Below are 16,245 nucleotides of genomic sequence, written 5' to 3'. Positions count from 1 at the left end.
ATCATATTGTCATTAGATCATAAAATCCCAGAAGGAGTTCAAAAGCCGTGCTGGGTCTGGAGGAACTCCTACTTTGCGTGTTTTGTCTGTTTGTTTTTACAAATACTTGTTTCGGATTTATTTCCCACATAGCCTACTGGATTCCATTATCTTAATGACTCAATTAGGCTTCAGCTGCAGTAAAACCTTCAGTTAACTGGGACTGCACTGGGGGCTTATTGAATGTTTTACTGGCAATGAGGGCAGTCAGTTCACAAGGATACTTATTTTAAGTTGCTTTGGATAAAAGCATCTGCTAGATAACTTGGATGTAAGTGTAAAGCTTAACACACTTGTGCAACTACAATCATTTGGGTAATAGTGAGTAACACTATTATGAACATTTGCCTCCAGTAGTCCATAGATTTTGATTTTTAAGGAAGACTTTATGGATCTCATGCTGTCCATTTCACCACATACTCTCTGTATTGCATTTTGCATGCCATTATACATTTAATCTCCATAGCACCAAAATCCCTATAGCTCAATGTGTACTATAAACAATGCACATGATTATTTCATTGCATTGATACAGTAATTTTATTTCATAGACATGTGAATTGGGACTACATATCCCAGAAGGCCTATCGTGAATTTTAATGACGGCTTTAAGTGAAGTCACCTGAGCAGGAAGAAGCAGGAATTCTAATGTTTACAACCAGTTGAACAGCTAGCTATATTCTTGTTTTCATCACATATGTTTGTCGATTTGTAATGTTGTTGTACGTTATCTGCAACGACGAAGAGAGTAGCCACGCTCACATTTAACTATTCGAGAGCTAACGTAATTACGCGTCATATAGGTAAATACGCATTGTTTGTTGATATTCTGAGCTAGTTGTTGTTAGCTCGTTAGCTACATAGCCAGCTAGCTAGATTTTCATGGCCTAGCTAGTATGCACCACTTGAATCATTATTTCTAAGTAACATTAACGTTAGCTAGCTTCTATGGATATCAATCTTAATATCTGCAAATTAATCAGTTGGCTAATTGTAGATGTATAATATACTCACACAGCGGTAAGGTAACAGTAGCTAACTGTTGTTAGCTACACTAACTAATTCCATTTACAGCTGGCTATCTAACGTAGACTAGCGGTGCAAATGATTTCGCAAGTGTCAGCCTGTAAAAATAACTAGGTAGCTAGCTATAGCCAAGCTTGCTAGATGAGACTGTCAAATGAGCTGCACCTGATGCCACCTTTAGATGAACACTGCCCTAGGCTGTCATGTCCAACACATCTCCTTGCCCTTTCTCAAAAAAGTGGTTGCTTACTACAGATATGATTTCTCATTCATTGATTGAAACAACATTATTTTCTTTTGGACCAATTTGACATGCTTTAGGCCTATCTAGAAACCTATAGTGTTATGCCCATACTTTATAACATGTTTTAACTTTTTTTTTTTTTTTTCTGAGGAGTAAGTGTTTGCATGTCATGATGTAACAAGTACAAAACAAATCAGTGCATTTGCACTTTTAGGATGAGGAGGATACCTCTATGTACCTTCTGTTTTGTCTTTGTGAGTTTGGGTAATAGGATAATGATTGGATGGGTAGGAGGAGCCTAAGGAAGGAAATGCAGTTTTTAGTAGCATTGTTTACAACTAATACTGCTTAAATGTAAACCTATGGAGTCTCTAGGGTTTCCTTAGGTATCAACCTCAGCCAGAGATACTTAGTGGATTTCCATGTATCCATGACATGACATTCATTTCGGTCTACTTGTCCTTTGCAGCTGCTATTGGAACCCCCATGTTAGTCCCATCTTCCCATCTGGACACGTTTGCTCTCAAGCACTAAGAGTGGACTAAGACTGGAAGGCACTAGGACAAATAGCACCAACGTGCCTTTTCGAGCAGGTACTGTAAACTCTTAAATAGTTCTTGCAATTCTTATTGGATAGGTTATACCTAGATTATTGTGAGTAAATCCTCAATAGTATATCATAAAGCTTAATTGAAGTGCAGCATGGCAAAGGCGTGATGTTGCAGAAGACAATAAACCAATGTACTTTTGTGCTGGTTCATTCTGGCTGTGTTTTCTTGTGATATGTTGTACTTTTAACTCTTATTGTGCCAGCTGCAATAATTAGCATAGGGCTACAGATTACATCAATATGGATTTTCACCCCAACAGCAATGTTCAGTGTTACGCAACAATATGAATGATAATAGACTGGGAGAACTGTGCACCAAGGAGGCACTGTTGCACAATGATTTTCATTATTTCCTTTGACAATTTTTCAGACTCCTTCCTAACTCCGAAGTTCTCATAGAGCCATCCTTTAGTAGGATTGACAGGTACTGTCACATCTGTAGAATGGCTCCCAGATTAATCTAGTTATTTAATAAATATATATTTTGTAGATTTTGAGAACGGCATTTGTAGATTAAAATGTATGCGTGTTTCTCGCGTGTTTGTGGATGCATGTGTGTCCCCGGCAGTGTCCAGATGGTTTGGGTGTTCATCATGAACCGGATGGGCTCCCAGGCCAGCTCGGTGGCCCAGCGGAGACGCATGGCCCTGGGGGTAGTCATCCTTCTACTGGTGGACGTCATCTGGGTGGCCTCCTCCGAACTTACCTCAGTAAGACACCTCCAGAGGGGTCACGACACCAAGGGTTCATCTCAGTAGTCTGATTGTGTCGTCTTTGTTTTCCTTTACCTGTTTACCTGGAAGATCATGATCGGTGAGATCAGATTCACTGAAAGCTATAGTCATACTGCTTTCATCTGTGTTTACACCTTCCAGTGCATGTGAGAGTGAGAGTGAGAGAGAGAGAGACCTAGCACTGAAAAGCACCCTAGATGAGTAGCACATAATGACATGCATGTCCCCTCCTCCCCCCCAGTACATATTCAAGCGACAGGAATACAACAAGCCCTTCTTCAGCACGTTCACCAAGACGTCCATGTTCGTGCTCTACCTGCTGGGCTTCCTGCTCTGGCGGCCGTGGAGGCAGCAGTGCACTGGCAGCCTGCGAGGACGACACACCGCATTTGTACGTAGCCGCTGCGTGTTTAGTTTCAACCACCAGGGGGCAGTGCCGTGCGTTGCCTGTTAAAGCAGTTTTGTCTCGGGTTGTCCTTGGTAGTGAGGGAGGCTGCTGTAAAATAGGTGAAGATGAGATTGAAGACTTTCCTTTTTGTCAGTAGATGGTAAAACAGACTTGGGTCAGAATACTTAAATCATTTCAATAACTTTGTTTACTTGAGTCTGTCTGGGATTTCAGGTGGGTGGAGTTAGAATTTTTGGGAACTGGGGCCCAATCTTAAACCACCGCCTAAGCATTCTCTCTATCCACTCCCCCTCCATGTGCACGTTCACGTTGAGCTTCGGCATGTTAAGGGCCGTCCCAAACCAATTAGCACGCAGTGCGCTTGGAGTGCGAGTGGGCTGTCAACCCCTTAAATAGCAACATCGGTGCAAGCTCCCGATAGCCGAAGCAGGAAGTGCACGTGCCAAAGAGATGCTGCAGGAAACCGCATATAAATAAAGTTCCGTCTTCCTACACTGTCAATTATTTTAGATTATTTTACAGCACTCAAACATTTGTTTTTCTCACACTGATTTCACTGGCTCAAACAAAATCGCAGAATGTGGTGTCAAAAGATAAAACCAAAAATAGGAGAACATCACTTTATCCCTACATCACTAGACTTGTAGCAAACTCTTAAAAGCCTGTATTCTTAGCCAACATAAAATAAATCTAAACAGGCCTAGGTCTACGTCAAATGTACATCATATATTCCATTATTTACAGGGACAATGGAACAGACAAAGCAGCTGATTAGGCTGCAATATGCAAATGCCTCGTCACAAAAGAAGGAATGCTGCCAAAGAGGCATGGGAGTAAGTTATTAATTGATTTATGTATTTGTCTCAGGACAGTGTTATAGTATTCATTTAGTATTGCAAGAGTTCATTTGCAAAAACATATTTGCGTTTGGATTTTTGACCATTTCTCATTATACATGGATTTAATTATAGCGATTTATATTTGTATTATAAATCATAAACATTTTTCCCATGAATCACCTAAACATGCCATGGTGATGGCGCTGTCCCGGTCGGTTCCGGTGGAGTGGGGAGTCCGTCCCACATTTGGCTTTCCATTTGTATCCCTTCCCCCTCAATTGAGAGTTTGAGAGATTGGAGGGACACTCGGTGGCGGAGTGGGAGTGGGTAGGGGCTGGTTTGGGATTGGGACACTCGGTGGCGGAGTGGGAGTGGGTAGGGGCTGGTTTGGGATTGGGCCAGGCTGTTGGTTCCATTATGTCAGACAAGAACAACCAAGCACAGATTAGTCACTGAAATGATTTGAAATAGTCTCTACAAAATAGTGGCCGTACTGTTGCTGCATACTGGGATTGATATATTTACTTTTTTTCCCAAATAATTCGTTTATTTTCTATCCAGTATTCTTTCTAAATGCTGTATGTTGCTATGCACTAATACTGACAAACCTGCCTCTGTTTACAGTTTGCGGATGCTGAGGCCTACTTTGCCCCCTGTACCACTGACCCCAGCTTGAACAACTCTTTAGTAAGTTTTCCCGGTGCCTGGAGGTCTATGATGTGTAAAATGATGTAAATATGAGGGTGAAATACTGTGAGGGAGTGGATATCAAGCTTGGATTAATGTTGGTGACTGGACGTTAGTTGGATGGGTAGGAGGATAGGGGTAGGGCACGAGAAGCATGGGCATCATCCTACTCCTTTTCCAACAATTAAATCATGTACTTAAACATATTTGTTTGTTATTTTTGATTATTATTTGTAGAAATCATGATCATGTTCGAAATAAAAATTTCATTCATTCATTCATTCATTCATTCATTCATTCATGCATTCATAGTTGACACCCTTCTCTCTCCCTTGTAGAGTGAGCCTCTGTACGTGCCAGTGAAGTTCCAGGATGTCCCTACAGAGCAGACCAGCTGTGCCAACGGAGACTGTGAATCCACTGAGTACTTAAGTAAGGAAAGAGAATGTGCTCAATTATCCAGCCTAACTAGCCTTGGTCTCTAGTCTGACGTTTTCTTGTAAGGTGTAAATGGAGTATGTGTGATTGGGTATATTGAGTATATTGTGATTGGGTATTAGTATGTTTACAAGTATTTTAAGTACTTAAGGTAGTTGAACCCACATAAGGTATGTTGTGATTGTATTCCATATCGAGTAGGCCTGGTTTATACCTTAAAAACGTTTTCCAGATTGTACAGCAGAGGGGGCTAGTGAGCTGTGAGATTGGGTTAGATAATGGAAAACTTTACCTTGCATCATGGGAAACCTCTGTCTGACTTTCCTGCAGGCCACTGTTTTAATACTCTCTCACACCCATCATTAATACGAAACAAAGAGATGTTCCATCTGTCTGGGCTGCTCATTCTAGGGATCATTTCAACTTCCAGCACTTTCATATGATAGATTTGTAGTATGGATTTATGATTTAAATTCCATTCAAAGAATATTCCCAATGGCCACAGCCCACTGCAGATGGCTGTTAGAGAAGGGGTGTTGGTTCTGTTACAACTTTGTAAAAGGGAAATACGAATTACATTTGAATATTCCCCTCCCTCTCCCCTCTCCCCTCTCCCCTCTCTCCCTTCTCCCTTCGTCCGTCTGCCTGTCCCTCCATCTCTCTCTACCTCTCCTTCCGTTCATCTTTCCCCCATCCATCCCTCCCTCCATCCCTTCCTCCATCGCTCCCTCCCTCCATCGCTCCCTCCATCCATCCATCCCTCCATCCCTCCCTCCCTCCCTCCCTCCCTCCCTCCCTCCCTCCCTCCCTCCCTCCCTCCCTCCCTCCATCCCTCCATCCCTCCCTCCATCGCTCCCTCCATCGCTCCCTCCATCCCTCCCTCCCTCCATCCATCCATGCATCCATCCATCCATCCATCCATCCCTCCATCCCTCCTTCCCTCCATCCCTCACTCCCTCCCTCCCTCACTCCAGCCACCAAGAAGCAGCGTGTACGCTTCAGCAACATCATGGAGGTGCGTCAGCTGCCGTCCACCCAGGCCCTGGAGGCCAAGCTGTCCCGCATGTCCTACCCGGCTGCCCGGGACCAGGAGTCCATGCTGCGCACCGTGGGCAAGCTGACCGTCTCGGACGTGGCCAAGATCAGCTTCTTCTTCTGCTTCGTGGTGAGGCGCAGAAGATGATGCGTTGTTGATGGTAGATTTGTGGTTAGTTGAAGATAGATTGTAGTGGTCAATGCTGGTCAATGCTGGTATTATTGATGTCACGAATGGCATTTTTAAGTACTGTCGCACACCAGCAGGGAGCAGTAGAGACGGCTCATACCAGAGACGGCTGCACCACCTACTTTACAACCTGGGTGTGATTTTTTTTCCCCATTTTGGTGCAGAGTGAGTCTATGGACCACTATTGGAAAGCACACACAAAGGTTTTGTCTCTCACTTTCACCCTTCATGAATAGTGCAGATCAGTACATTATGCATGCAGAGACCTAAGCTCTTTTGTCTTACTAAACCTTCAGTGGTAAACGCATCGTAGTATCATAACTCATTGCCCTCATAAGCAATGATATGCAACTGGAAGTGCTCATCAGAGATGTGTCGCACTGACACAATCCCCTCATCTTTCTACTGCACAGTGGTTCCTGGCTAATCTGTCCTACCAAGAGGCTCTGTCGGAGACCCAAGTTGCCATCGTGAATATTTTATCATCCACTTCAGGTGACTCTTCACCCTCAGATAGCAGACCTTGTGTAATGATGTAGTCTACTTTGTTGAAAGTATGCAGGTATCATACATTTACTTTTGAGCTGATAAAACCATATAAAAGCTTGTCTCAACCTGTCAGCTACTCAACTGTAACCAAACCCTCAGGCTTGTTCACGCTCATCCTGACGGCCATCTTCCCCAGTAACAGCAGTGACCGTTTCACTCTGTCCAAGCTTCTCGCTGTGGCTCTGAGGTATGCAATCACAGAACCATGATGGATTCTACATTTTACCCTTCATGTACAGCAATAGCAGGTCTTTCTTTGTCTTAATGGATTTGATGGGTATAACAATCTCTAACAGAAGCCTGCAACACCATTCGCAACAGGCACTTCCCACTTATTCAGCCAAATTGCTTGCTTCTGCTTTTCAGATAATTTTGCGGTACTCCGGGAGGTAACTTCTGCTACATAATTTGAATCCACTTTATTTGCCACTAGTAAAAAATAATAAAACAACCCTTCAGAAATTATACTCTTTTATGTGAAATGCCACGCCCTCGGCACTATTCATTGGCTCATAGTGGCTTTTTTATTAAAGCATTATGGAAGGAGAAGCAGTGGGATGTCATGGATATCGCCACGGCTAGTGGGAGTGGTTAGGCACGACGCGCAGCGGAGTTACACCGTTACACCCCGCTAGCTGTGGCGATATCCGGGACATCCCACGGCTTCTTGTTCCATAATGCTTTTATACAACGGTTGCCACATTTATCCGTCAATATTTCAAAAAGAAAGACAATACAAACTTTAAATAAATGTATTTTTAATGGAACTATTTGTTAATCATTTGCGGATACTTCCGCTGAAAAAGGGAACGTTGCCAGGCAACGACAAAGACACTGCCATAATAAGAGGTGGATTGATATTAAAGGATGAGAGAAGATTCCATTTTAGCGTGGGGCCATCGTGGTTATTGCCACGGCTGGAATGCAAACTGACCAATAGAGACAATGGACCAGATCTATACCGTTGTTTAATAAACATTTCCAACTTTTGCTGAGATGCAACATTAGATATTGGTCCCTAGATTCTGTCTACCGAGTTTCATGCAGATTGGTGAAACTATATTGGAGGAAATAGATTTTAAGCGTTTTTCAAAAAATGCAAAATGGCGAAAAATCTACATGATCGAAAGTTATAGGTTCTTGAGGCAAATTTGTTCATCATGAGGATAGACATATGTGTGCATAGTTTCATGACTCTAGGTCAAACGGGCCTGAGATATGCCTGTTCGCAGTTGCTGTTGTGCCCCTCTTTGGCCAATCCAGGGCATCGGTGCATGACCCTCTACCGCTGTGCAAAGTTTCGTAAAAACCGACCAGTTGGTTATAGGTGCTGCCATTGACTTCCATTGCGGAATAATAATAATACTACCAATTACAATAGGTCCCTCACACCTTCGGTGCTTGGCCCCTAATTACAGGATCTGAGGGGGGGTCTTTATTCAGCCTCACAGTGACACACATTGTACACACAGTGAGCAGCGACCCGGCACACACACACACACACATGCCATTTTCAGGGGTCGCCGGTGGAAATGGTTCCCTGCATTTCTCCCATCCAAGCTGTCCTCCTCCAGGGGCAGCCAGGAGCAGTGGGCAGCCATCGGTCATGGCGCCCGGGGACCAAGTCCAAGTGCTCAGTCCAGGTCAGGCACTGGACTGAAGAGCATCTGTTCTTCTGCCTGTTTTTCATATCGGGTTCTTCGGGAGGAAACCCTTGCGAACACAGGGAGAACATGCAAATGGATGGTGTGGGTCTTGCAGAAGTCATCTGAAACTGTCAGAAACTGCGCTGTGTTGTGAACCTAGAGCTCAAGCCTCTCTGGTAAAAAACAGGGACAGGAAATAGCAGGGTAGTGGGCAAGCAAACCGCTGAGTCATTCAACATCGCTGTTGCTTTTCCTTCTCAGTATGGGAGGGGTCGCTCTGGTCAGCTTCTCCAGTATGGACAGCCCCGACGGAAAAGGAACCATAGGTAACCATGGAGACAACTGTTGTGAACTCTGAACCCGCCGTCTCCCATTTGCACAAATCCAACCAGACGTTTTTCACTTTCATCGCTACTTGGGACCGTGAGAAGAGTCTTGTGACAAGTGATAATCAAGATTTATAAGCAGGGAGAGAGGTTGCTCAAATGTGGAAATGAGTGCTAGCTAATTTTGCTAGATCTACACAGTAGTATTATAGTACTGAACTTGTATATACTATTAGTATACTTTTTTTTTTCTTTCAGAGGCCGTGGTACAGTAAACCCTCAGTAAAGAGAATGTTGTGAATGTGATGTCCTGCAGGGTCTCTGTGGTCGTTGGCAGGGGCCGCTCTATATGCCATCTACATCGTCATGATCAAGAGAAAAGTGGATCGCGAGGACAAGCTGGACATCCCCATGTTCTTTGGTGATTAGATCATCTTTTCTGCTTATCACTTTCTTTCGCCATCACAAGCATATCCCTATGCACCAAAATAACTACATTTATCAACAACAACAAAAACATTTGGTTGCTAATTTATCGCTTTACACAGTGGGTAGGTTCCCAGAAAGCTAGATGTACTCAGGTATCAATTTCACAGAATTTTACCTCAGAAAATAATTTTACCTCAAGAATTTTACCTCAGAAAAGATAGTCATCTTTGTATCTTTTGTGTTCCTGTTTTCCGTCTGTGTCTCTCTCAGGGTTCGTGGGTCTGTTCAACCTGCTGCTGCTGTGGCCGGGCTTCCTCGTGCTCCACTACACGGGCTTCGAGGCCTTCGAGCTGCCCAGCAGGCTGGTGTGGACCTACATCCTCATCAACGGCCTCATCGGCACCGTCCTCTCAGAGTTCCTCTGGCTCTGGTGAGGCTCTGGAGAAGTGTGTCTGCTAGCGTGCTAGGGGCTTATTGCATTACCTGGGGTCAAAATAAATATGTAAAGGCATTATTATGCCTTGAATCAGATTAATCATACGCTCAGATCATATCCACAAGAAAACTCTTGGCCTAACAATTTTTTACAGAATATAGTTGCAGTATAGGGCATATCTTTCCCGTTTAATCATATGGGCAGTCAGATGTTTGCTTGTTCAATGCTTTAGTAGGGAAGTAGAATTTAACCCTTTGAATACGACCATCTTGCCGGCAACATTTTTTAAAATATCTGAAAAATGAAAAATAATCTAAAGAAAATATCTGAAAAATATAACAAATTCCTACATTCCAACACCTGAAAGCTGAGAAGCTAATTTAGGAAAAATCTAATTAATATTCAAAATGTTGCCTGTACTCACCGTACTAAAAGGGTTAATTGGATTTTTCGCTGCTGCTCCAATGCTTGTGTGTGCGTGCGTGCGTGCGCGTGTGTGTCTGCGTGTGTGTGTGTGTGTGTATGTGTGCGTGTCTGTGTGTGTGTGTGTGCGTCCTCCCCAGGGGTTGCTTCCTCACCTCATCCCTGATCGGCACCCTGGCCCTCAGCCTCACCATCCCCCTCTCCATCATAGCGGACATCTGCATGCAGAAGGTGAGAGGTGGAGCTCACTATCACCGGCCAGCACACGCAATCTTAACACCCCTGCAATGACCGCTGCGCCAAAATTGCTGTGTGGAAATTGGGTTATTTGTTGAATTGGGTGGCGTCGGGGCGGTGATGGATGCGCCGTGTGCTCCCTAATGTAATGAGCTTTTCTGACATCGAGGTGATAAGTCTTTGCCTACGGGCTTAGAAACTTATGAACAGCCGAGGGTTCAGAATTCCTCCATTATTATACCCTATGGACAGTCATGGTCCATGTAGTAGGGAGTTAGATCCATCCCATAATTAGAGAATCAGCTAGACAGCGAAAACAGTCTGCCTCCTACATCCTTCTCACTGTTTTGATCCTCAGAGGCTTTAATGTGATTTTACATTTGAGGGTTGTTGTTGTTTTTTTCCTGAGATGTCGTGCCAGAAAAAGTAAGACTCACAAACAGTGCATAATATACAGTATGAAATGTGTCCTTCCCCCTGGTTTTGACCTCCATAAACAGTCAGTTGACTTCATCACATTCTCTAAGCAGCTGTCCAGACCCACAGCGCTGTGGCTTGACCTGCTCTTCCTCCAGGTGCGGTTCTCCTGGCTGTTCTTCGCAGGGGCGGTCCCCGTCTTCCTCTCCTTCTTCATCGCCACCCTTCTCTGCCACTACAACAACTGGGACCCTGTGATGGTGGGGATAAGGAGAGTGTTTGCATTCATATGCCGTAAACACCGCATTCACAGGTATGAAGTGTTGGGGGCAGGGGGGGGTGTCGTGATTAAAGGCTGATGAATAAATAGCACCTTTAGCCGTGATTCTCTTACACACACACACTCACACACACACACACACACACCTGGAGAGTGACATCACACTTAACTAATCATTTCCTCAGGGATAGATTCAGTATGACATTGAAGCGAGGACGATAGATTTACCCTTCTTCCTCTTAGTTTACAATGAAATGAAGCATGTCAATGATTTTCATTACTGTGAACATTCTTTTACGAATGCTCACTCCTCTTTATAACCGGGTGATTATGACAGTCATCAGGATGATGATGGTGATTGACGCCTTTCCGATTCCCCAAGGTTACCAGAGGACGGCGAACAGAGCGAAAGCCTCATCCCTCTCCACTCCGTCTCCCCAGACGAGGGAAGCTTCATCTCATGATCTGCAGGTAGAGAGAGGCCCAACTTTCTCTTTTCTTCCTTGTCACCTCTGAAAATAAGTCATTTCATGTTGCTTTTGACGGCTCTTCAGTTCAAAAGGCAAATGCCTCACATCAGAGGCGGCTGAATGAGCACTGAGTATCTCATAATGGCAGCATGAAAAGATTTCCCATCAAAGAGATTTTTTTCCCCCCCAATGCTATTTGCTGTGTTTGCAGCAGCCACATCCCCTCAGAAATGCACTGGCTTAACTCACACACTCGACACTCAGTCTCATTCATCCTATCTGTTTCTCTTTAAACATCTGTCAGCCATTTCCAAATGTTTGGACGCACAGGATGTGAGTGATGCACAGGACATGAGGAGTGAGGGTGAGCGAGACACAGGACATGACTAATAGGAGACGGATGAACATCAAGTAAATTCAGAGACAGCCCAAACAGTCTATGAGATCTGGATTCTACCAGAGTCAGTAATGGTATCTTGAATGCATTGAGAGAGAATAATCAGTGTGAGCTGTTATGATAGGGAGAGAGTTGTTGTAAAACAAGTGCGCAGTGAACCTGTCATCCCCCACCCATGGTGCATGTCATCAGTGTACAGTTATTGAATGAAAGTGCTGTGGGCTTTTCTAGTTTAAATGTATCTCTAGAGCCGGCGTATAGGCCAATCATAATTTCTGTTTTGTCTAAAATGTAAACATTTATTTGAAAAGTAAGTAGTGAATTAAAATATCAGTGATTAAAATAGTTAAAGTGGCAATAAGCAATTTCCTACCGCTAGATAGCAGTGAGAGACTTGTTTACAAACGAAAGGGCTAAAAGATATTATAAACGTATATGTTCATTTAAGGCATGGGACAGCACAAAGTTGCGACCGTAATTCGACAACACGGGCAGAAATGCTGGAATAATAAGATTATTAATAATATAATAATAAGATAATAAGAGGTAGGGTGAGTCATTGAAGTTAGATGCTATTAGGACACTATGGCTCAATTAAACAATCTGATATCAGGTGGTTTTAATTAGTTGGAGGAAATGTGAAAACAAATCAGTTATTGCAGCTTTAATATTAAAATAACTCAAGCGATTGTAATTTTCTAGGAATGTCATGAAAATGACGGGTTGCCTATTGATCGTAGGGTCGGCGGTTCGAATCCCGCCTCCTCCTGTCCACATGTCGAAGTGTCCTTGGGCAAGACACTGAACCCTAAATTGCTCCCAAGGAGCAGACTAGCACCTTGCATGGCAGCTGCCGCCATTGGTGTGTGAATGTGTGTGTGAATGGGTGAATGAGAGGCCATTGTAAAGCACTTTGGATAAAAGCGCTATATAAGTGCCGTCCATTTACCATAATGTCTTGACTACGAGTCAATGTTTTGAAAATCAAACGCATGCCTGTGTTTTCCCTCTGTTCATCAGCCGCACAGAAGGATCAATGCAAGTGTGATTCTTTTAGTGCACCAGTTCAAAGTTGACACCTCTCGCATAGGAGAGTAGGTCTCCAAAACAATGCTACACAATGTGTGCGTGCATGCATACACCAGCGTGCGCATGCATCTGTTAGCCAGGTTTGATGTGCGTACGTGCGCACGTACGTGCTAGCGCCATCATACCAGCCCCCATGGGCCCTGCTTCTCACCCCCGCTGTGTCTCTCCCACCAGGCAGCGAACGCTGAACACAAGACGCAATGAAGCCACAATCCTGGAGCAACCAAACCCAGACCGTTGACCACCGCTGTGCCTCTTAGCTCAAGCTATTTATTCTCTGCAGTGTGGAGATGACTGATCCATCTCTACCAGATGACTATTTCTGTTTTGTAAAGCGCGGACTTGATTCGTCGTCGACTTGAGATAACGTGTTTTTTTTTCACGTCAGATGTTGGAAGTGTAAATATAGTAACTTGATGGTACCGAAGGTGCCGGAATTTATCAGTGGTTACTACTGCCATGTGACCACTTGAAATGGTAGGAGTTTGTACAACAGGAGAGGTTTTCAGTAACACTAAAAGGGCGAGGGCTTTGTTTCACCTTCGTTTGACCCAGATTTAAACCAGTGTGATTAGGTTTATTGTGAGGAGAATATGCTCTGATTGGTTTGACTCGATAACTTCTACGGACTCAGCTTGTCCACAGTTGCTCCCTAATCTCCTGTTATAGATGGGTCTAAAATATCTAGCATTTGAATATCTTCATTTGGGTGACCCAGTGGTTCAGCACTGCTCCCCGTGAAGGAGCTGTGTATGGAGTGTGAGATGAGCTACTAAAGCACTACAGCCTGGGGACCATAGCCTTGTACAGCCCCTCGTTCCCTGGCCCGTCTCTGGCCTCTGTAGTCAGGCCATGCTGGATCATGAAGGCAAACTGTGATTAAACTGTGTTGTTTTTTTTTTGTACGCGTTACTTTGAATGTGAACTAACACTAACCCCTCGACTAAGCTCCGATACTAAAGTTATGTGTAGGAGGTTGTCTGCATGAATGCCTTTACAACGAAGACAGTTACCATCTCAAAACGGGTGTAAATACTGTCTGCAATGAAATGCAAATGAAGTATTGACATTGTTATTCCGAATATTCCATATGACCACTACGCAAATTTAGGATTTTGTAGATACTCCATCGTTCTATAATTTTGATTATATATACCTAAATGTTATTTTGGGACTTGTAATATAGCAGACACGGACCAAACAGTTTGTCCAAATAGGCTCGAATGTCGATTGACAAAAATTCTTCCAAGTTTGTTTTGTTGCACCAGAGATTATTTCTACCACTCCTCAATAGACATTGAGATAAATTATCTCCAACCAATCGTATTGGTTCTGATCATCAAACATTTTGTTTGATTTGCATGTGTAAATGTCAATCACTCTTAGCGTATTCTATCATCAGTGATTTTTAAGTAAAAAGCATTTATGTTATGCCTTTATTGAGTGTCGCACAATGTTCTGCAATGTCCACACTGTGACTGAAGGCAGGTTCAGTGTTATTACACCATGGCTGTCAGCTGTCTAACGTGTACACAACTTTATGGAGGATATTCTCAGTGAGCATAGGGCGGCAGGCGGTTTATGACTTGTTTTAACTTCCCAAAGTAATAGCCATCCTGTAAAGAGATCAAAAGTTAAGTGCAAGCTTTAACTTAAGTATTCACTTGCGATTTGTGAGGCCTGTAAAAAAAATATTGTATCTGCAATTGAATACACAAGATTTTTAAGCGATGAGATATGGGTTTCCAGTCCTGTTTGTACATGGATACCCATGTACTATTCTGTGGAACCGTATCAAAGTGGATACAGTGTGAGAACTTATTGATATTCAAAAATCTGAAATTTCCCCATGATGTATGTTGTCGCTAGTCACCAACGGACTGAGATTAACTGACAATTGTAAGTGCATTTTTAACATTTGTAATTACACAAATTTCACGTTTAACATTGTAAGTTTTGAAATCCTATCTTTTCAATGGTGCTTCTAAAAATGTCTATATTGTATGAAGAAGAATCTCAGATCATTTCTCTCTCTCTCTCAGGTACTTAGGTGGACATTTTACTTTTTTTCTATATCCAATCAAATCTTCCATCCTTAAAGTTTCATCAATCACTCTCTTTAAAAGATGAATACAAGTTTAAGAAAGTGATCGTTTGTAGTTTGCTGTATCATCCTCACTAGCTCTTTGGAGGGTCTTTGATGTTGCTGAAGTTCCATGTATAATTTTTCCTTCTTATGCTGCACTATTAAAATTATGTGGAGAGACATTTTAACTTGTCTCCAAATCATTTCGTATTCAAAGTTCTGTTCAAGTTGATTCCTGGACAGTTTTTACCCAATATTACAGTATGAAACAAAAGGAACTGACAAGGATTCTAAACCCGAGTTTGAAATGTCAGCCTTAGTTTTCACAGTTTAGCTGCCCAAATCTATTTGCCACGCCTAAATGCTTCATTAATCATAGAGGCATGTTGCACATATCCATTGGTCATTAAGCAAGTCGTAACGGTTTGCCTTAATGCCCTTGTCGCTATCTTTTGAAGTAATTGCATCACGGAACAAGGTCTGTTGATCGTAAGAATCCATCAATCACTTGAATGGTGCCCTGCGTTCCTGAAGTGATTTGATTTGAGTCTGGGCCCCTTTGAATTCCCTAATGCATCCTTGAGGGAATCTCTGACACAACACACTGTTCTCAGCCGACCTCATATACAGGATGGCAATCGATCAAAAACAATATAACATGTCATAGTACCATATTCAAATGATCCAGGCATTTGCAATCAGAACAATTGCAGAAGAAAACTAGAAAAGGTACTTGCTGAAAACAGTCAAAATATTTAGTTGAAATACTGTAACTAAATAAATAACGAAAAAACTGGTGAATTGAGTGATGAAGAAAGATACTTGGAGTATTTTAAGGTGTGAACAGCAGAATAACAGGGTTCTTGCTCACAGCAAGTGCACCGATGATCATGGATTGCTAGAACATAATAAAGGGATTGAGTGAAGAGGCCAGAGCAGTGTTGGTAAACAGAATTGATTGAAATGCTTCACCGTTGAGAGTGCACCTGCATGGCACACTTTGTCATGTAGATTTCTAGGGCTTTATTTGACTAGCCTCTCGGAACAGACACAGATTGGCACTCAAACAGACACAGATTCGCACTCCAACAAATCAGAGCTCCAATCACACAGATTAACATATTCATGATTTAACCCCTATGTGCTCCAGATTCACATGTGAAATCAGAGTTGATATGGGTTACCTGTTTCATTCCAAAGACTGCAGAC

At 43.0% G+C, this 16,245-nt stretch overlaps 1 protein-coding gene across 2 annotated transcripts; it reads left to right on the top strand.

Annotated features, from left to right (window-relative positions):
- Positions 1-706: 706 nt before the first annotated feature.
- Positions 707-15,198, top strand: LOC311320561 (solute carrier family 35 member F5-like). 2 transcript variants are annotated; one of them, XM_084452342.1, is made up of 17 exons: positions 707-842; positions 1,779-1,902; positions 2,290-2,343; positions 2,488-2,629; positions 2,895-3,044; positions 4,526-4,588; positions 4,927-5,020; positions 6,001-6,191; positions 6,665-6,746; positions 6,900-6,987; positions 8,708-8,772; positions 9,089-9,193; positions 9,472-9,631; positions 10,201-10,291; positions 10,873-11,027; positions 11,377-11,465; positions 13,125-15,198. In XM_084452342.1, exons 4-16 carry the CDS (start codon positions 2,495-2,497, stop codon positions 11,456-11,458), a joined length of 1,461 nt encoding a protein of 486 aa, XP_084308468.1. In that variant the 5' UTR covers positions 707-842; positions 1,779-1,902; positions 2,290-2,343; positions 2,488-2,494; the 3' UTR covers positions 11,459-11,465; positions 13,125-15,198. The 2 variants fall into 2 exon arrangements, with proteins under 2 accessions (XP_084308468.1, XP_084308467.1); XM_084452341.1 differs by lacking the exon at positions 2,290-2,343.
- Positions 15,199-16,245: the final 1,047 nt, after the last annotated feature.

This window comes from Borostomias antarcticus, assembly GCF_949987555.1.
Source record: "Borostomias antarcticus genome assembly, chromosome: 17".
Classification (NCBI taxonomy): Eukaryota; Metazoa; Chordata; class Actinopteri; order Stomiiformes; family Stomiidae; genus Borostomias; species Borostomias antarcticus.
Note: the sequence above shows the minus strand (reverse complement) of the source record. Positions and strands in the feature narration are given on the sequence as shown.